The following is a 23,406-nucleotide window of genomic DNA, read 5'->3' as shown; positions in this document are numbered from 1 at the left end:
GACCATTAGAAAGAATCCAGTGTAAAAAATATAAATCTAAAAGGAAATATGCAATTATAATAAAAATAATGAGTCCTGAGTTTCAGCACTTGATAAATGTTTTCCCTTCTGCTCTAGTGTGTGATGGCCGCAGTGTTTGTGTGTTTACTGTTACTGTTAAGAGTGTTGCCAACATAAAATACTGCCTTTTGCAACATGGTGAACAAAACACTGCAGCGTTAGAATATAAGATCCAGGAGAAAGTAAATAAGACAGAAATATAATACTAATATATGAATCCTCAAAGTAATAATAATAATACTGTATCATGTTATAATGACAAACTGGACAACAATAAATGCTGTAATTGATGGTTATAATATTAATTAATACCAACTAAATTCCAAAATGTTACTGGTGAAGTAGATTCTTGCACACCCTGTTCACAAAAACAACAACAACTGGAAAACATCATTCATTATAATTAACTAGATTTTTATTTCATTACACATTTTGAATGTACTTTGCTACAACGGCTTATAGGATGAATTTAAAATTATGATTTAAAATAAATATTACTTAATTTAAGCAACTATTTTCAAAATGGGGCCCTGGGTTGGTCGGTTGCTCGGGCCTCAGAAATCGTAATCCGCCCCTGCTTGTAATGTCCCGTTATGTCGGTGTTTTGTGTTCTGAATGATCAAATAAAACACACGTCCTCACTGCAGCTTCAGGATTTCTCAGTTCATTAAAAATGAAAATTGTGTCATAATTCACTCACCCTCATGCAGAAGACACAAAAGCAGATGTTTTAATGAATATGGTGAGTGGTCTTGTTAATACAATGGCAGTGGAGAGTGCCTCACTTTAAAACTTAAAATAAAAGTATAAATGTGTAATTTTTCACTGTAAATCTTGACGTCTGTTGTGCATTCATGAGTGCTGTGAGAGATGTTTGTTCACAGCGGCTCGAGTGTTTATGTGAGAACTTATGTTGATGTTAGTGACATTGCAAGTTCTCATGTGACATATAATATATAAGACACATCATTAAATGTGTTTTATTGCACTGGATGTTGAAATTATGTTTCAGATTACTAAAAAACACATGAACTAAACTCTGTTTAATTGCTGTTTTAGTGTCATTCATGGAGAATCTCCTGAACCCAGCTGTGTGTCCATGAAGAGTGACGGGTCAATGAGACAACCACTTCACTTCAGTTCAGGAGAGTCTTTGATCAACTACAGAAACAAACAGGATGAATCAGAGTCAACTGCTGAGAAAGTGCCATTGGACTCCATTTTTGAGGTGTGTGTGTGTGTGTGTGTGTGTGTGTGTGTGTGTGTGTGTGTGTGTGTGTGTGTGTGTGTGTGTGTGTGTGAGTGTGAGAGAGAGAGAGAGAGAGACACACACACACACTTATACCTTATAGGCTGTTTTTTAAATACATACTGTCATGTCTCTCTCATACACACCACTTTGCAGTATCACCCTAATCTTAATAACACACACACACACACACACACACACACACACACACTGATGAATTCAAGACAACTAAAGCACAAATAAAATGAGTGGTGATTCTTGTCCACTGATCCTTCAGTTCCTCTCTGTTACTGAATGAAGTTTGTTGTTTGAATGTTCACTGATTTCAGGAACTTGAGCACAAAATCATCTCTCTGATGAAGAAAGAGCTGAAGAGTATCAAGAGACTACTGATCTCAGATTCCCCAGCATGCTCTGAGAGAGAGGAGGAGGATGATGAAGGTCAGAGCAGAGTCAGAGAGGGGTTTCTGAAGATCACACTGCACGTCCTGAAGAAGATGAAGCTGACAGACCTCGCTAACACACTTCAAACCAGTAAGAGCTCGCACTCACGTCACTATTACATCACGTCACCTTCAGAGGAAACACGCAGTGTCTGGAAATAAACTTCATGTCTAATGTCCATTAAACATCAACATCAATTATAATTCCCATTTCTTTTCCTCTTTACATCAGAACTGATTTCTGTGCATCAACAAAAACTCAAAACAAAACTAAAAGAGAAATTCCAGAGAATTACTGAAGGAATGTCAAATCAAAGCAGCTCAACACTTGTGAATGAGATCTACACAGAGCTGTACATCACAGAGGGAGGGAGTGCAGAGATCAATAATGAACATGAGGTGAGACAGATTGAGACAGCATCCAGGAGAGCAGAGACACAGGAAACACCAATCAAATGCAATGACGTCTTTAAAGCCTTACCTGGACAACACAAAGCCATCAGAACTGTGCTGACTAAAGGAGTTGCTGGAATTGGGAAAACTGTCTCTGTGCAGAAGTTCATTGTGGACTGGACTGAAGGAAAAGCAAATCAGGATGTTCACTTCATATTTCCACTTCCTTTCAGAGAGCTCAATCTGATGAAGCACAAAAATATCAGTCTTGATGGATCTTCTTCATCAGTTTTTCACAGATACAAAAGAACTGAAGATCGAAACATTCCTTGATGACTACAAAGTCATTTTCATTTTTGATGGTCTGGATGAGTGTCGACTTCCTCTAGATTTCCAGAACAATGATATTTTGTGTGATGTGACAGAATCGGCCTCAGTGGATGTGCTGCTGACCAACCTCATCAAGGGAATCTGCTTCCTTCTGCTCTGCTCTGGATCACCTCTCGACCAGCAGCAGCCAATCAGATTCCTCCTGAGTGTGTTGACCAGCTCACAGATGTTCGAGGCTTCAATGACCCTCAGAAGGACGAGTATTTCAGGAAGAGAATAAAAGATGAGCGTCTGGCCAACAGAATCATCACACACATGAAATCATCAAGAAGCCTGTACATCATGTGTCACATACCAGTCTTCTGTTGGATTTCAGCCACTGTTCTCCAGAGACTGTTGAGTGAAGCAGAGAGTGCAGAGATCCCCAAGACTCTCACTCAAATGTTCACACACTTCCTGATCTTTCAGAGCAAACTGAAGAGCCAGAAGTATGATGGGAAATGTGAGGTGGATCTTCAGCAGGCTAGAGAGAGGATTCTGTCTCTGGGAAAACTGGCTTTTCAACAGCTGGAAAATGGGAACCTGATCTTCTATGAGGAGGACCTGAGAGAGTGTGGCATTGATGTCAGAGAAGCGTCAGTGTACTCGGGAGTTTGTACCCAAATCTTCAGAGAGGAGTTTGGACTGCACCTGGGGAAGGTGTTCAGCTTTGTGCATCTGAGCATTCAGGAGTTTCTCGCTGCTCTGTATGCTTTTATTTCCTTTTATCAACAGAAATCAGGTCTCTTCAGTAAGTTTAGGTCATCTATGAGTGATTTCCTGAAGAGTGAAGTGGACAAGGCCTTACAGAGTGAGAACGGACACCTGGACCTTTTCCTTCGATTCCTTCTGGGTCTCTCACTGAAGTCCAATCAGACAATCTTACAAGATCTACTGACACAGACAGGAAGCAGCTCTGACAGCAAACAGGAAATAGTTGAGTACATTAAGATGAAGATCAGGAAGAATCCCTCTCCAGAGAAATCCATCAATCTGTTCCACTGTCTGAATGAACTCAATGATCATTCTCTAGTGCAGGAAGTACAAACATACGTGAACAGAAGAGATATCAATCGTCTCTCTGGAGTCCGTCTCTCTCCTGCTCAGTGGTCAGCTCTGGTGTTTGTGTTGCTGAACTCAGAAGAGGAGCTGGATCAGTTTAATCTGAGGAAATATGATCCATCACATGAATGTCTTCTGAGGCTGCTGCCGGTGATCAAAGCATCCAGAAAAGCTGAGTGAGTAATTTAGTGTTTTAATCTCACTTTATTGTAATTAAATAGCAGAAGTTAGATTTTAATTTATTTTGTTTGACTAGAAACAACCCCTTATAATATTTTGATGTTTGTTTGGTTTCATGTGTTACTTTTAATAGTTTTACCTTCATTTTAAACAGACATTGTTGCCAAATAGATTCAAAATGTTTAATGCAAAGTTAATAATCTAGTTTAAAATAACAAAAGCATGTTTTCTACAGTTTTCCACTAAATAAATACAAAACGATACTTTATTTACTTTATACTGATACTTTATCATTTTTATTTATGCTTCCACATACAATAATACACATCAGCCTCATAAATAAATCATTATTTACCTGCATATATATTTACTAAAACATTTCTTTAATGAACATGATGTGCAAAAACCCAGTTAAATATGATACAATACTGAATTATTATTGGGGGACTCAGTCAAGTTTATTATTATAATACTGAATAATTATTACTATTATTTTAAGGGTTTGATTGTTTTTTACTTTAGTAATTTATTTGTCATATTGTAGCTTCCTTTATTCCTGCAATGTTTATTTTACACAGTTTTTTCTCTGTTTCTGACTAAAAACTATATTAAATTATGTTATACTATAATATATAAAATTACATTAAGATGAGAATAATATAGCGATCGATATTTATTTAGATTGGTAATGAATTATTAGTTTAGACGGCTTTATGTCAAGTGTTTATCTTTGTTGACTGATTTACTGAGGTGACATTATTGTTAAATTAGAAGATTGTACACAGAGGAAAAGAGAATTTGGTGGTAAATATTGTGTTATCATCTGTAGGTAATGTTTTCATCTAAGTGTAATCAATAGATGTTTAACTTCATGCAGCACTGTGTGATCAGATCCGATCAGAGTTTGACTTGAAGCAGTGCATGTCGGTTAGAAATGTTGTGTGACTTAAGATGGCAACAGTGCCGCGTCACCCTGATGTATGCCATTAAAGAACCTTGTGTGCGATTCAAGAGCAGTCGGCTGGCACTGCCAATGCAGCTTCTCCAGAGTGGGTGCAAGAGCTTTGATGATGTCACAACTTATTCATGATTGGCCAGAATCACAGATGACAATGGTGACGTGTGTTTCATGGGATGCGTATGAATATCAAATGACACATATTACTTTTACTACTTCAGCTATGTCAGTCTGAGAAAGAAATAAGAGTAGTATGATGGTATGCCATTACCAAGGTGTTTATTATGAAATCTCCAGTTCCAATAAACTCTTGCTAATTCATATTTTTATAACAGCACATTATTTATCTCATATTATAATATGTTTATCATAGTAATATCATGTTTATTCATAAAAACAATTCAAAATTACAAAAAATATGGACTCCTTTATTGGTATATGTGGCAGCGGGGGCGTGGTCAAGTGCCTGTCCGGGAGAGGAAAGCGGTAAGGGTGCTTACACCTGAGCTAAATTATGCCTAACACCTGTCTCTAATTTCAGTGAGCATGAGGAGAGCGGCATAAAAGCAGACACAGAGCCTCCAGTCGAGAGAGAGAACCCCAACAAGCCAACCCAATGCGCTTGTGAACTATTGTGTAAACATTTGCAACCTGTTAAAAAGAAAAACGGCAATTAAAGCCTTACCTTCGTTCGCAACCTCGTTTTCTGTGTCCTCTTTCCCGTGAGGGTCTTTACACTGGTGCCGAAACCCGGGAACAAATTCCAAGTTCATCCAAGCATGGAGAAAGGTTGCCCCATAGACTCCTCCCAGCTGGTGGAGGTCCTCCAGTCCCTCGTGACGTTACATCAAAGCCACCAGCAATCCCTGCTTGATCTCCGGCAGGACCAAGATCACCGGTTTTTCGAAATCATGCGGGCTCAGGCAGAGTACCGGCACGCCATCCGGAGCCTCCTCAGCCAGGAGACCGCGTCGGCCACAACCGTGACCCCGGACACCCGTGCTACGCTACCCCCGCCCACGTTACAGAAGATGGGGGCAGCAGATGATCCTGAGGCCTTCCTCGATTTGTTTGAGCGCACGGCAGAAATTTGGGGCTGGCCGCTCGAACAGTGGGCAGCCCGCCTAATTCCTCTCCTGTCCGGGGAAGCTCAACTTGAGGCACAACAACTGCCGGCGACGAACCTCCTGGCTTACTCAGACCTGAAGAGAGCCATTCTGCAACGGGTCAGTCGGAGCCCGGAAGAGAATCGCCAGCTCTTCTGGGGCATGAAGTTAGAGAAGTCCGATCGCCCGTTTGCGTTTGCTCAACGGCTCCGGGACGCCTGTCCGAGGTGGCTGCTCGCGGGGGAGCGTGACGTCGAGGGAGTGATCGATCAGGTGGTGCTGGAACAATTCTTCCAACGGCTGCCCAGGAAAACGGCGGAGTGGGTCTAGTGCCACCGCCCGGCGTTGCTGGAGGAAGCTGTTCGTCTGGCGGATGACCATTTGGCGGCGATCCTGTGGGCGGAGGAGCCCTCTTCTTCTTCTCTCTCTCTCGACTGGAGGCTCTGTGTCTGCTTTTATGCCGCTCTCCTCGTGCTCACTGGAATTAGAGACAGGTGTTAGGCATAATTTAGCTCAGGTGTAAGCTCCCTTACTGCTTTTCTCTCCCAGACGGGCACTTGACCACGCCCCCGCTGCCACAGTATCAAAATAATTAGACATTTATTGGACTTTCTCTTACACACAGCAGGCACTGCATTTAGAAGAACTCAATCTTTTCAAATCAGTAATGTTTTCGGTTTTTATAAGTAAATTTAAATCCTGAGTTCTGATTTCCACTTCATCTGTAATAAACAAAGCAATCCTTGTGGGATCTTCTGTGACTAATGTGGGTTCAGCACATGTCGTGAAACAGAATGTGTCCAGCTTGATGGCCCCATTTTCAACTCCTTCCGCTACTACAAATGGTAAATCTCACAGATCGGTAAGGCAAGCTGCAGTTGAAGTTGAACACACCTAATGAATGTTATTGGGTACATCTCAATCAGCTCTCTAGTTTACTAAGCAGGGCACTGGTCAGGGAGTCAGCCATTTTTACAGCTGTCCCAGTCGCAAAATCATTCCAGTGCACTGAAACATTCTCTCCCTAAAAATTCTCTAAATGCACCATAAAAACCAGAGAGTATTGTTGATCACTGTGTTCACTTACCAGAAATGTTGTCATGTCTTCTGAAATCTCTCGTCATTATAGGATGAGCGCAAGTATAAATACATGATATCAAAGACTTATTTTGTCTTTAAAAGATTGATAGAGTAAATTCTTCTCAGCTTAATGCCAAGTGTTTTACACGGTGGCCTGAAAAACAGGGCCACGTTGTGAAAGAGAAGCACCTACATTTGCTGCCATTGAAAACAGCTAAACAACTGACTTTATTTATTGTAAGAAGTTATGTACATTTTGTTTACATTGTTAAAACAGTAAATTATCTAATAAGTGTCTGGATTAGGCTTAAAGAGGCCCTATTGTACTTATTGGGACATTACTTTTCCATTAGTGCGTAATATTGCTGTTTGTGCATGTAAAAGGTCTGCAAATTTAGAAAGCACAAATTCAAATCCAAAGGGAGTTTCTCTCCCACAGAAAACACTGCTCCTGAAATACATGGTTTGCAGTCCAGCCATTACTTCTGTGAAATAGCTACGTCACTATGTGGCACATTTTCCTAATTCCCGCCTCAGGAGTGCGCTGCTCAGGCCTACCATCCATTTAAAAATGGTATCCCCTTGCATACTTCACTCTGTCACATGGACTTGGATGTATGTCACTGCTTATGTTGTGCGAGTGTCCAATACCTTTCGGAAGACATGTAATGGGTTTAACTGGAACAACCTAAACCCTTGATTACTTGGAGCATGTTGAAGGCTGATGTCACTTTGTGGAATTATTTTGTGATTTTTGCACCTGAGAAAAATATTTTTTCGGACATTAATTTCAGAGGCTTATGTATAAATCATGTATTGTTAGACAGGATTAATCGGGATTTGCACAAATTCAAATGTTAACATAACAATGAACACAGTCTATAACTGTGTGATAAACAGTTTAAGGTAGCTACATAAATAAAATACAAACCAAAAACTCTCACAGTAAAATTAATAGAACCAATTTGAAACTAAGAAAATAAGCAAGACACCAACAGGAGAAACATACTAGGAATGACTGACTAACCAAACTCACAAAACGATCTAACAGACACAAGAAGGTAGAAGGCACAGCATGTAGAGGGAGAGCACATGAGGAACAGGTGATGACAAACAACACAACAAGGATCAGATGAGGAGGTGTGGCAAGGTGGAATGAGGAGGCGGAGTAAGGAGAGCACATGGCTGACACAAACCCAAACAAATACATGTCCTCAAAACAAATGTACACATGGACCAAAACAGACAGAACTCCAGAACAAAACAAGTTGGGCAGTCCAGACTGGGTCTTGACAGTAGAAGAGCTTCAAAAAGTTTGCAAACGACTATGAGCAATCAAACATAGTGGCCACATATTATTTCTTTGTACCCAACAGCTGTACTGAGAAGCCTTCACTAAAACTTATAGATTAACACAGTGTTATCTTGTCATTTCTCTCAGTCTGATGGGCTGTAATCTGACAGAGAAAAGTTGTTCAGCACTGGCCTCAGTTCTAAGCTCAAACTCCTCAAGTCTGAGAGAGCTGGACCTGAGTAACAATGACCTGCAGGATTCAGGAGTGAAACTGCTCTCTGATGCACTGAATAGTCCTCAATGTACACTGGAAATACTGAGGTTTGTGTTTGCAGATTTATTAGTACATTGGAATATACAATATGAATATATTGTGGTTCATAGCTGTGACAATGAAACAATAAATGGCTCAGTGATTGTCACAACCCTTCATATCAAACTGTAGAGCATTCATTCTGTTAGTACTATTTGTTTTATAAAACTGCTTTTTATCATTGTTTCTTTGTTTGTTTTAGATTTGCTGCTTGTAGATTCACTGGTCAGTGCTGTGAAAGTTTGTCTTCAGTTCTACAATCATCAAAATCCCTGAGAGAGCTGGACCTGAGTAACAATGACCTGCAGGATTCAGGAGTGAAGCTGCTCTCTGATGCACTGAAGAGTCCTCACTGTACACTGGAAATACTGAGGTTTGTGTTTGCAGATTTATTAGTACATTGGAATATACAATATGAATATATTGTGGTTCATAGCTGTGACAATGAAACAATAAATGGCTCAGTGACTGTCACAACCCTTCATATCAAACTGTAGAGCATTCACTCTGTTATTACCATTTGTTTTATAAAACTGCTTTTTATCATTGTTTCTTTATTTGTTTTAGATTTGCTGCTTGTAGATTCACTGGTCAGTGCTGTGAAAGTTTGTCTTCAGTTCTACAATCATCAAAATCCCTTAGAGAGCTGGACCTGAGTAACAATGACCTGCAGGATTCAGGAGTGAAGCTGCTCTCTGATGCACTGAATAGTTCTCAATGTACACTGGAAATACTGAGGTTTGTGTTTGCAGATTCATTAGTGCATTGGAATATACAATATGAATATATTGTGGTTCATAGCTGTGACAATGAAACAATAAATGGCTCAGTGACTGTCACAACCCTTCATATCAAACTATAAAGTATTCACTCTGTTATTACCATTTGTTTTATAAAACTGCTTTTTATCATTGTTTCTTTATTTGTTTTAGATTTGCTGCTTGTAGATTCACTGGTCAGTGCTGTGAAAGTTTGTCTTCATTTCTACAATCATCAAAATCCCTGATAGAGCTGGATCTGAGTAACAATGACCTGCAGGATTCAGGAGTGAAGCTTCTCTCTGATGCACTGAATAGTTCTCAATGTACACTGGAAATACTGAGGTTTGTGTTTGCAGATTCATTAGTACATTGGAATATACAATATGAATATATTGTGGTTCATAGCTGTGACAATGAAACAGTAAATGGCTCAGTGACTGTCACAACCCTTCATATCAAACTATAAAGCATTCACTCTGTTATTACCATTTGTTTTATAAAACTGCTTTTTATCATTGTTTCTTTATTTGTTTTAGATTTGCTGCTTGTAGATTCACTGGTCAGTGCTGTGAAAGTTTGTATTCAGTTCTACAATCATCAAAATCCCTGAGAGAGCTGGACCTGAGTAACAATGACCTGCAGGATTCAGGAGTGAAGCTGCTCTCTGATGCACTGAAGAGTCCTCACTGTACACTGGAAATACTGAGGTTTGTGTTTGCAGATTCATTAGTACATTGGAATATACAATATTAATATATTGCAGTTCATAACTGTGGTTACTGTGTACCATTGGTTGACCGATGTGGGGTTTTTAATGGATGATATCGATATCCAGAGAGCAGGGTGGCCAATAGACCGATACAAGGCCGACATATCACACAATTTATTATAGTAACAAACTTAAAATTGCTAAAAATAATAATAATAAACTCTTATTTAACACTATATTTTTCAATTTCACACAAAACAAAAAGATAATATTGTATTTAATATTTTAAATGGTAGATATCAGTTTCTTCAATTTCTGTTTGGTCATCACATTTTAGTAATTTATTGATGAAAGTGACGAAATTGTTAATATATTAGGAAGAAGGAAAAAACAGTACATACAGTAGTCCAGCAACTATGAATGGCATGTCCACGTTAGCAATCACATTTACTCAAATATACAGAATCAAACCAATTGTACAAATAGTGTATAGTGAATAAGAAATTTACTTAAAACACACGTGAAGCGCTTTTATCTTGGGCTGCATCCGAAAATGTAGGCAGCTGACTTGCTACCTAATCAGTTCATGGCTTAACTGACCGCTTTTTTGAATGAATTGACCGCTTTAGGAAACTGATCTCCAAATAGTTTGAAAACTACCTTATTTTTATCGTTCCCAAGTATACAGCCTCCGGAGGTTATTTTCCTGGTTTCGGATGCAGCCTTGAAGTTGCACTCACATGCTCATGCAGATCCATCTCTTGACAGTTTAAACAGCCTGTATCGCCTACTTCATGATTTGTGAATGAGAGGAACTTTTGATCCTGATACTGAAGTTTTTGATTCTGGCTGATGGAATACGCGCTTCAGAGGAAGATATTAGATGAGTGATCAATGGGAATAAAACACTGGATTTTCTTGAGGTTCGTGAATGACATCTGTTTAAATGAGATATGCGCATATTTGCAGACAGTATATAATAGAAGTTTTATTGATATTTGCCTTTGATCATAAGAAAAGTTACAGGGAACTGTTGAGGACTGTTAGATTACATGCTTCAGATGAAGATATATGAGTCTTCATCAGGATGCTTGATCTGCTCAAGTTGTGAAGTTGGTTTATTGGATATGCGCATATTTGCAGACAGTAAATGATAATAGTTTGATTGATATTTGTGTTTTTGTCACTAGACAAGACAGCTCAAAGTTACAGGAAACTGTTGAGGAGAGAGAGAGGGAGAATGAAACAGGCGAGCACTTTAACATGAACTGAAACATGTCTGCCGCGGCTCTGTTATGTGGACCGTTTAAATGACACTATGTTACATACCTGAGTATTGTTGTAGTTACACGATGGCATGTAACAACAAAACAAACCGTGACTAGTCATTTACATGTCTCATACGCTTCACGTGCAGGCAGGTGATTTTCATCGCCAAACAGGGAAATTTATCGGCCAACGGCGATCATTAAATATGCCAGAATATCATCGGATTTATCGGCCTTGGCGATGTATCGGTCGCCCACTACTGTGTACTTGTGGATGTGCTCCCTCTGCTGAGTCTGTTTCCTCTCAAGTGAATCAAGTTATTCTGATTGTGACATCACAGTTCAAAATTATCACAACATTAATTTATGTCCAGCTCTTTAGAAAACTCGGTAACACTTTAGAATAAGGTTCCTTCGTTAATGAACAACTACACAGGAACAAATGTGTAACACAATATTAACAATCTAGTAACTACTATTAACTAACAAGAAGCTCTGATTAATGAATTAGTAAGTAATAGCACACAGATGAAAGTGGTAGTTCACTATTAACTAATGAATAACTACTATGTTTTTAATGCTTCCCAGAGAACTACTGAAAAAGTTTCATAATTCATGCAAAACTAATCAATAACTAATGCAGGACAAATGACTAGCACCACATTAACATTTTAACCGCTACTTTAAACGAATACACAACGTTGTTTACATTATCAATATGTAATAGCATAGCAGACTTATGATTTGGGAAAGCTGTCAATAATTAGCTTATGCTGTCTCCTAGAACTATTTATCAACTGAATAATTTTAAAGAAATTGATTTTTAAATGCAGTTGTCGGGACCTTACTTGTCCTGTGGCCAATTTTCTGGCATTCCTCTGGACTGGCATTGAATCACTAGAGTCATGTGACTGCTGGAACATATTGAGTCATCAGCCATCCAAATACCATATACAGTTATTTCATTATTTAACCTACCTCTCAAATAAATATGTTTTTATGTATGTGTCCTAGCTCATATATACATATATGTGTGTGAATATCTTGTGAATGAATAGAAGATTCTACACTTTAGGATTGGCTTTTCATTAGTAACTACTGTAATAATCATGGTAACTAACTAGTAATGACTCAAGTGTTACTGCATACTTCTATGGGAATTACCATCTAAAACTTCACCACAAACCTCAAAAGCTTAAAATGACTTCAGTGTTTGGTTGCACATGATATTTATTCATCATGACTGGAAAAATTGCTGATTTTAACAAGACGCATGGAAGAAGCAACAGCTGAAGTGGCAGTGTGTATAGCCACTGGGCCATATTTATGATGGCTGACTTTAAACTGTAGTCATGCAACATGAAACAGTTAAAGTGACTGTGTGTAGCCACTGGGCCATATTTATGATGGCTGACTTTAAACTGTAGTCATGCAACATGAAACAGTTAAAGTGACTGTGTGTAGCCACTGGGCTAGAACATGTTTGGAATGGTATTTATCATACAAAGATACACACATACACATGCATAAACAGATTATTTTTGTCTCTCACAAAAGTCTATAAGCAAGCCAACTTTCTTTTTGTTTTCAATGGTGCTTTGCACTGGCTCCTGTCTGCATAATTCTCTGCACCGCTCTGCAAAATCAGACAGTTTCCGTCCTCTTTGGAAGGTGCCTCGCAAATGTTTGTTGGCCTCTATGTCACAAGCTTCGAGCTCTGCAATTGCAGCAGTATCAGCAATGGTCTTTCTATCCACGCCATATTTGAAGTATGCCTGGGTTTTTGTTGTCCCACCTTTCAAATAGTCCAAGACCTTGTTGTACCTCTTGATGGCTTGCTCTGGAAGAAAGACTGACAAAGAACAGAGAATAAACCATTAGTGTGTTCTGCTAATGGAATGTATATTTTATAAATGAATGAAAGTCGGAAGTCTGCTACAGGGAATTACAGCCTAAAGATCTTTGCTGTGTTGGGTGGTTGTAGGTTGAAGGCTCTAGGAGGAGTTTCTCTTGGAAAATTAAAGTCTCAGAAGAAGAACCATAATAATAATAATAATTTTAAAGTGCCCCTATTATGCTATTTTACAGATTCCTAAATTGGTTTTGGAGGTTAGGTTTACATGCATCCAAGTTCAAAAAACACTGTAATTTTCATTGCAGTATTATCTCTCTTCTCATAAATGATTCGGTCTCTCTAAACCCTCTTTTCTGAGAGCCTACTCTGCTCTAATGGGTCAGATGGCCCAGTCTGCTGTGATCGACAGCGCATATCAGAAATTACATTGCACAGTAATGATGGCATCAGTTTAACGGTTTCAATTCAAGTCCTTTGCAATTTTGCAAAATTAATACAATCAACACTAACTTCAGAATTTTACTTGAAATTTGTGCCCTACACTTTTCTTGATCATCTTAGATTTTCTTAGATCATTTGGATTTTCTTACTATTGATGTGTGTGTTTTTAGATTATCTGACCGTTGAATGAGCATTAATTTATATAGCTCTTTTCTGACACTATAATCAAAGCGTTTTACACAGTGAACAGGGGACTCTCCTCAACCACCACTAGTGTGCAGCATCCACATGGATGATGCGACGGCAGATATAGTGCACCAGTATGCTCACCCCACACCAGCTATTGGTGGAGAGGAGAGAGTTATAGAGCCAATTAGTGTCTGGGGATTATTAGGAGGCCATGATTGAGAAGGGCCAATGGGGGGAATTTAGCCAGGACACTAGGGTTATACCCCTACTCTTTACGAGAAGTGCTCTAGGATGTTTTTAATAACCACAGAGAGTCAGGACCTGATTTTAACATCTCATCCAAAGGACAGTGTCTTTTTCCAGTATAATGTCCCCTTCACTATACTGGGGCATTAAGACCCACACAGACCACAGGGTGAGCACCCCCTGCTGACCTCCCTAATATCTCTTCTAGTCACAAACTTAGTCTTCCCCAGGAGGTCTCTCATCCAGGTACTGACCAGGCTCAACCTTGCTTAGCTTCAGTGGCAACCAGTCTTAAGCTACAGGTTAATATGCCTGCTGGTAAATGCTGATGTTTGTTTGTAGGTTATCTGAGTGTTGATGTGTGTTTGTAGATTATTTGACTGGTTATATGCACGTTTTTAGATTATCTGACTGTTATGTATGTGTGTTTGTAGATTATCTGGCTGTATGGTGACAGAGGAAGGCTGTTGTTCTGTGGCATCAGCTCTGAGATCAAATCTCTCATGCCTGAAAGAGCTGGATCTGAGCTACAATCACCCAGGAGAATCAGGAGTCAAGCTGCTCTCTGAAAGACTCAACAATCCAAACTGCACACTGGACAAACTTAAGTATGTTGAGCTGTAAAACCCTGTTTATACCCATATTAACCCCTTAAACCCAGGCCCTAATTGGTCTTGAATTTATTGAATGGTCAGTGAATTCACTGGAACAGCGCCTGTATTTATTCCTTTTAAAATATTTAAATCCTTAACAAATACACACAGAAGACATATATTTTTAATGTTTCATTAGAATGAGGACATTTTTGTAATCATTACATTTTATAGAGAATATTATTTTTTACTCATTTTAGGAAAACAATTCAAAAGAACAATCTTTAAGCATCTGTCACTTAACCCTTTCACACTTACTGGTGCATATTTGTGATGGTTTATGACTGGCACCCTTAGAGTAGCGTCACACATTTGTGTTTCTGCAGCAGTCAGTGATGTCAGATTCAAATTGGTTTTCATACCAACACTAAACTGCTCTGCCCAAGTGCCTGTAATTCATATTCACACAAACTGATACTCATACAGTCTTTTCAAGCACATGGTATGATTATTTTACGACATAGACATCAAAATCACAAAATTACTACTATAAAAGTTTACAGCTCGTATACAAACAGTCAACACAAAATTGGGATCACTGATCCTCGCAGCCATGTCTGTTTACATTAGGTGATCGTTCTGTTGTCAATCACAAGTAACTCAAACAGCAACTCAATAGTCTTTTCAAGCACACAGTACGCTCATTGAAACAGACAGCCAAATTGTCGCAAAACATCACGATAACGGACAACAGCTCACCTATATGCAGTTAACACAACAGGGAAATGCAATCATTCCAGTCCAGCCATCTTTGTTTACATTAGGTGACAATGTGTTTGTCACACTAACACACACACACACACACACACACACACACACACACACAGTGTACAGACAGACCGTATTGATGATTTCTGACTATTTTTATAGCTATGTATAAAAGAGGAAGCAAAACAAATACAGTACAGTAGACAAAACCCATTTGTTTATATGCTTAGTATATAGAGTATTTTTAAATATATTTTTATCTATAAATGTTTTAAAATGACAAATCAAGAATTCAGTATATTACTCGTCTACACTGTGAAGTGTCACGTGACCTCATTCTAACAGATTTTGCATTCTTTTGATATTTTGTGTGTGGACATAACTCACTCTGGGGGCATTCAAGGGAATTCAGAACCTACTCGTGAAAAGGGAAAAACTAAATTATTCATGGTTTTGATTTAGAAAAAAACACTTCTTAAAATACCCCACCTGAATCTTATTTAAAATGGTTTGCAATCATAAAATTATAATCCCAACAAATCACCCCCTATTAAGAACATTATTATTAGGGTCACTAATCACTAAATCCATCCATCTTCTAAAGCCAACTGTCATATGCAGTGTCACATGTGCTGGAGCCTATCCCAGCTGTCTCGGGACATAATCACTAAATCATAAACCCCAACTCATAGCCAAGATTCCCACTTGTCCTTTACAGTGCTTTTGGACTTTAGTTGATGACTTGAGGGAATTCCCCTAAATACAGAAAAGTTGACAAAGGGCAAATTTTATTAAAGGTGCAGTATGTAAGATTCAGAAACCCTTGTTATTAATGACACCTGTGGCCGTGAAGTGAACTGCAGCAGCTACCTGTTGCTCATGAACTCCATAGGGAGGAGAGTGAGTGTCAAGCGTTTCTTTGACTGTGCGTTTCCCCACGCTTGAAGGAGATAGGTTCTCACTATTTGAAGTTATAAACTGGATTCCACTCAATGATTAGGCCTTGTGAATTACTTCCATCCATTTATTATCGAATTCATGTAGGTAAAAAACCTTCAAAACATAATCATACATACAGTGTTAATCACAAGGAAACCCAATAAAGTGCATAAGTTAGCAGGTTTATCATAACATCTTTGCGCAGCACTACAAATACATCAGTACCTTAAGTTAACAAACCATTTAAAACATGAACATTCCACCAAACCTAAATATATTGCACAAAGGTTGGTAAATATTACACATTCAATTAAAGATGGTAAGTATTATACAGCTAAATTACGGATTATTACATCCGTAATTTATCCTACATTATAAGGTACAAAATAAATGCATTAATAGCCTTTACACATTTGCATGGTTTAAATTGACTGGACTTTAACCACAAAGGCCATGAATTAACCTATGCTTTTAACCATATTTATAAATGAATTGCCATTTTAATAATTAAATTATATGCAATTACATAGAAATATTAACTTGAGTGATTTGACTATTTATCAAATGGGTTTAAGCAGTACTCCATATGATTTGGACAGCTGTTAAATATTTCAAACACAGTTACCAAATCAAACCAGACAAACTAAGTAGATTAATTTAAATATACACGAATAGGCATATTTTAACACACTACACCAATAAACACCATATATTAAAAATATGCTACTTAAGAACAATGATGCGATTTACAGAGCTTCATTGAACGCTATATTCACACGCTGATAACAGCAATTAGCAAGCATTTCAAAGTTCAGTGTTTTCAGTGGTACTAATGAGGGAATGCGGGGTGACGGGCGGTTTGCCGCAACACCTCCCACTCGATCTTTCATAGTCCTCTCTGAAGATCGCACAGCTTGGCAACCGTGCCATCTGCAGCCTTTACGCTTTCTCCATCTGCTCTTCAACTGGGAGAAGAACAACAAGGTGTCTAACGTCCCTGTGCAGCACAGTACCTTGACAGACCCTCTTCCTATCACAAGATGTAGATTCTTTAACCGTTGACTTCTGGACAGGGACACAATGGTTTGGAGAAACTCGAACATTTACGTCCCTTACGATGCCCTTTGGATCAGAGTTTACACTGATGACTCTTCCGAGCTTAAACTGCCCCCTTAGTGCATTTTGATCGCATAGCCAGACGATGTCTCCAACGGCAACGTTCCTCTCTGCTGTATGCCACTTGTTCCTCACAAACAGATTTGGACCAGCAAGTTGGCTCCAGGATCTCCAAAAGCAATTGACTTGAGATTGTATCTCTCGCAGCCTTTTATAGGGGTAGCTAGCAAAGTCAAATGTCCTGTAGTCCCCTGCCTGTGTGGCTCGACCAAGCAGTAGTGTGTTTGGCGTGACATATTGTATGCAGCCCTCCTGGCACTGAACTCTTGCATCAATGGGACGTTCGTTTGCAAGATTGGCTGCCAGTTGAAGTACTGTTAAGAACTCGCTAAAAGTGAGGTCTGACACTTTTCCAAGACTCTGGAGAGCTTGCTTTGTAATACGCACTGCAGCTTCCGCAGCTCCATTCCGATGTGGTGAATCGGCTGGATGCACTTTCCAGGCAAACTGCGTTCCATTCTTAACTGCATACTCCTCCAAGGTTGCTTTATCTTGATTTTCCAGGAAACCATACAGATCCTTCAGTACAGGTTTTGCACCAATGAAATTGGTTCCTGGGTCTGACCAGACCTTTCGGGGATGACCTCTGAGTGCAGTAAACCTCTGGTATGCCAATAGGAAGCTCTCTGTAGATAGAGTATTAGCCAGCTCTGCATGAATAGCTCTTTCAATAACCATTCAGCAGAAGACAGCTCCCCAAACTTTCATTGACGCTCTTCTCTTGACATCGTCCTTTACTTGGTAAGGTCAGAACAGATCAATGGTGGTGAACTCAAATGGTGCGGCAGGTCTCGTTCTCTCTTCAGGTAGTTTACCCATTACTTGTTAACATGCTCTAGCTTTTGCTTTTTTGCAGGAGACGCATCGGTCAACGACTCTTTGAGCAACTCTTCTTCCTCTCAAAACCCATGCTTTCCTTCTCATCCTCAGCACGGTGCCCACCACTCCATCATGTCCCTCATCATGAGCTTCACGAGCCAACAAGGTTGCAATCCAGGCATCAAAAGGCAAGAGGGGAACAGCTTTGAAGACCTCATGAAAGCTTTGAACTCTGCCACCACACACCAAAAGTCCAGTTGCCATGTCTCTGTAGACAACCAGTCGATCTATTGTGGTGTTTGAGAAGATCACACCTCCTTGAACTGCTAGACAGAGGTCCCTGAATGCATCTACTCTTTCTTGGAGAGTGATAATACCAGCTGATGATACCGCCTCCCACTTTAGTTTGTCCATTGTCTTGACTTGAAGGAAATTCTTTGCAGCTCTCCAAACCAATGCCACAGTCTTGATCAGCCGTGTTAGGTTTCCGAATCTCTTCACATCAATTAACTTTTGAACCGTTGTTCCACTAGGTGGTCTACTTGCCTCCATCCGGGTTGAACCCTGGTTTTCTTCCAGCTCTTGTTTCTTCAGCAGCTGAGCTCTGGTAAGTGCAGCGACAAACACTTTCTTTTGGATCTTGATGATGTTTTCTCTGGCTGCAGCAGCAATATCTTTAGCAGATTTTATTGGCCACTCATTTACTGGTAGACTGAGGAACTTTGGACCTAACTGCCACTCAGAGTCTTCATCCAAATCTTTAGGGCCAGCCCCTCTCGTGATGATGTCTGCAATATTCATTTGCCCTGGAATCCACCACCAATCCTGGACGTTAGTGCTGCTTTGAATTTCTCCAATTCGATTTGCAAAGAAGGTTTGGTAACCATAGCTTTCACGCTGTATTGCTCCTAAGATGGTCTGGCTGTCAACAAGATGGTACCACTTCTCAATTTGGATCCTGCAATGCCTTTGGAAGTATTTCTTTAACCGGGCAGCAAAGACAGCTCCACACACCTCTGCTTTTACGGCATCGCCCTTGTGGTCGAGGGGGGTCAGTTTGGCCTTGGATTCGACGAGCCTCACGTTAATGCCTTGACTGCAGCTCCAACACAGATACAACACTGCTCCATATGTCTATAAAATGACAAATATTGTCTTGAATGTCAGTAAGACATTCAGCAGATGTCTTTGAGACATTTATGATCTAGAATGTTGTAAATCTGTTATTTAAGATGTTTAGTAGATGTTGCTTTCCAGATGAAAAGATCTAAAACAGACATCAGAGATGTACATATATTAAACCTGTAAACACACACAGTCACAAACATTGTTACTCCTATCATTATGTGGACTCTCCATAGACACAATGATTTTTATAATATATATTCTATCCCCTAAACCTAACCCTCACAGAAACATTTGGGATATTTACATTTAAAAAAATTATATATTATGTACGTTTGAATTACAAGGACACTAGAGATGTCCTCATAAACCACATTTATAGCATAATACCTTCGTAACTACTAGTGTATAACCTAATAAAACCACCAAACACACACACACACACACACACACACACACACACACACACACACACACACACAGTGTACAGACAGACCGTATTAATGATTGACTCTTTTTATAACTATGTATAAAAGAGGAAGTAAAACAAATACAGTAGAGTAGACAAAACCCATTTGTTTATATGCTTAGTATATACAGTATTTTTAAATATATTTTTATCTATAAATGTTTTAAAATGACAAATCAAGAATTCAGTATATTACTCATCTACACTGTGAAGTGTCACGTGACCTCATTCTAACAGATTTTGCATTCTTTTGATATTTTGCGTGTGGACATAACTCACTCTGGGGGCATTCAAGGGAATTCAGAACCTACTCATGAAAAGGGAAAAACTAAATTATTCATGGTTTTGATTTAGAAAAAACACTTGAGTGTCTGATATTGCTGCATGAAGGTGTTTTTTGAAGCATTTTGTTCATATTTAAACATTATTTCAATTATATTTGCAGTGTATTCTGCACACTTTCATTGGTCTGCATGTCAACCAAATATGAGACTCAGTTCCTAGATTAGTGTCATGTAAGACACAAAAGTTTGAACTTTTTTTTATGGTATAATCCCTGAAGGACACCACCTGAATCTTATTTAAAAGTGTTCGCAATCATAAAATTATAATCCCCAACAAATCACCCCCTATTAAGAACATTATTATTAGGGTCACTAATCACTACATTTTCTAAAGCCAACTGTCCTATGCAGTGTCACATTTACTGGAGCTATCCCAGCTGTCTCGGGCCATAATCACTAAATCATAAACCCCAACTCATAGCCAAGAATACACATGTCCTTTACAGAGCTTTTGGACTTTAGTTGATGACTTGAGGGCAGTCCCCTAAATACAGAAAAGGTGACAAAGTGCAAATGTTATTAAAGGTGCAGTATGTAAGATTCAGAAACCCTTGTTATTAATGACACCTGTGGCCGTGAAGTGAACTGCAGCAGCTACCTGTTGCTCGTGAACTCCATAGGGAGGAGAGTGAGCATTTACCAAAACAATGATGTAACCTACAAAGAGACTGAATGTGATTCACCAGCATCATGCTGACAGATGAGGTAGCATAATTAAAATGACTCAGTTATGATTGTTTTACAAACTTTGAGACTGTATATTATATTTGAGTCTCCAGTGCTGGAACAGGGCTAAAACAAAGTGTGGATATCGGTCTGACTATGTGAGACTGTAGTTTGAATAATCACTTTTCTTTGCATGATACATTGACTGCATTTATACGATAGCCGATGTCGGTGTTAGCTAGCTAGTCAGCTTTATCAATAGCTGTTAGCTAAATGTGGTGGATGATGACAGTAGCTGTTTATAAAATAGACTGTACATTATAAATATGTTGACACAATTCAGTATTGATGTGATTCATCACAACTGACATTTTGATATATCGATGCACTATTGTTTTATAATAATAGATGATATATATTTTCTGTATAACCAAGTTACGTCACACTAATGAATGTGTCTTTGTGCATTATCTTGAACATTGTCTAGCATTCATTTCATGTGTTATTGTAGTTTAGCTAAAATGACACAGATCAATCCTTATGGCTCAATATGTCACATGCTTTGCAGTTATGTAAGTTTACCTGTTCAATAAGAAAAACACCAATTCAGGGTCACTTTTGATCCCCAAAACCAAACGAAGGTCCATCCAGGAATCAAATGCCCTGCCGATTTTCACTCTAGTTTTCACTCGATCACATTCCCGCTTAGCTAGACAGGATTCAGTAGATCAATGTTTTTTTGGGTTACTCAGAGTTTGTGTTGGAGTCGGTGTTGTGCTGGGACGTTTGCTGGATTCATCTCTAAGATAATGTTGTCTAGTGTTGCAGTTTGTTGTCACTGTTGAATAGTGGAAGAGAAGCACTGAGGCTCTCGGGAGCGCACATAAACATCACATATATTTGATTTTCCCGGCAAAAGCGACCCGCTCCCTTCACATGAAAATCAGTCTACAGGCTTTAATAGGCAACCTAGGAAGTCTGTGAAGGGCTCATTTTATAAGTTGTGTTACAAGCCGTTCACACATTGGCAAAAAAAGGTGCTGCTTGCTTGAAATAACCAAAATATTGTTGAAATGGTTTTGCAGTATTTGGTTGGGTAAGACTTTCCCTTTTTATTGGATGGGGAACACAGTGGACAGTGACAGTGATTCAGGGAAAAGGTCTTTTAGTCTCTTTCTTCAGTTTTCTTGCCTTGACAGTAAAAATCAATTCTATATCAAAACTGCTGTTCAAATAAAAGTGAAATGTTCAAATCTTACGGATCATAACAGAAGCAGCATCACTGGTAAATGATGCAAGAGTGTCTGCAGGTCTGCATTTCTCTGCTGTAATGATGTTGAAGATGGTTTCTGTAATAGTTGCAGCATCTCCAGTAGGGATGTAACGGTTTAACAGTTTCACGATATACCCCAGTTTAATAATAGATGATTTTCACACCATAGACATTCTTATTCACAGTATTGCATGAATATAAAATCTGTTTAAATATAAAATCTGAACTTTCTAAAATCCAAATCAGTTTAATGATGACATCATCAGATACATTTGATAAATCGTGATTTCCTCATTTTACATTGAATGGACACTTCATTTAAAGGCACGGCACGGGCTCATCTCACCACAAAGACATGTCGGACCCTGAACATTTATTTACACCATCAAAAGCTTTTTCTTGGTCCAAATCTAAAAATCCTACATTAAGATTATTGTCTCTGGCAAAAGAAATCAGATCATGTATTCAAAACAAATGATCAAATATTGTGCGTTTAGGAATACAATATGACTGTCAGCGTGAATTAATTTAGATATGTAAAGTTTGAATCTGTTGGTTAATGCTTTGGACAGTATCTTATAGTACATTTATTTCACTGCTGAAATCTGCAGTGTGAGAGTATTTTGGACATTTTGGGTTTGGCACCATTAATGGTTCTCAGTTATTCTGTTTGGAAAGTTTGTTGCATCGTCCCATGAAATCTGTGGAGGATAATATATTTAGATGCAAACGGATTGTGTTTATATGAAATGTTACGATGAGCTTATTTTCATTTTATATGATTTATTATTTGCTTAAGTGCAGCACAACAGCAAGACTACAATATGTTTAATACTAATAATATGTTTTATTTGTAAAGTACTAAATAGGGTTTATAAAGTGCATTAGCATACAGGAAATGAACAGTGATACTGTAGCACATTTGCTTGTGTTGTGCTCTGTCACTGTATTAAGCTCATTTAAAAAGTGTTACAAATAAACACAATAGCACACAAATATGTTTAAAATGATGTACACTCACATTAGATGATGACTCCAGTCAGATACTGACCTCAATAAAAGCTGTTTAATTGTACATTGAGCTGGTCGCCCTCATGGATGCTGCCATGTTGACCGCACATAACAAACTGTCTTGCAGTTGATCAGTTACTACCACTAATAATATCAATAATGATCACAGATAAACGGTGTGACATCAAGCACCAAGAGCGAGCACACAACGGTCTCATCAGCCGCCAGAGAGATTACGAGTCGCAGC

The 23,406-nt window shown here is 38.8% G+C and overlaps 1 protein-coding gene across 1 annotated transcript in view; it reads left to right on the top strand.

The window, feature by feature from the left end:
* The window catches only part of LOC127636074 (NACHT, LRR and PYD domains-containing protein 3-like), a 75,254-nt gene that overhangs the window by 1,704 nt on the left and 50,144 nt on the right, over positions 1-23,406 (top strand). The window contains 11 exon segments of the mRNA XM_052116453.1: positions 1,120-1,288; positions 1,639-1,843; positions 1,985-2,412; positions 2,414-2,606; positions 2,609-3,752; positions 8,342-8,515; positions 8,710-8,880; positions 9,075-9,245; positions 9,440-9,610; positions 9,805-9,975; positions 14,411-14,584. Coding sequence (XP_051972413.1) covers positions 1,120-1,288; positions 1,639-1,843; positions 1,985-2,412; positions 2,414-2,606; positions 2,609-3,752; positions 8,342-8,515; positions 8,710-8,880; positions 9,075-9,245; positions 9,440-9,610; positions 9,805-9,975; positions 14,411-14,584 — 3,171 coding nt within the window.

Source organism: Xyrauchen texanus, chromosome 43 (assembly GCF_025860055.1).
Source record: "Xyrauchen texanus isolate HMW12.3.18 chromosome 43, RBS_HiC_50CHRs, whole genome shotgun sequence".
Classification (NCBI taxonomy): Eukaryota; Metazoa; Chordata; class Actinopteri; order Cypriniformes; family Catostomidae; genus Xyrauchen; species Xyrauchen texanus.
This window is presented reverse-complemented; position numbering and strand designations above follow the sequence as displayed.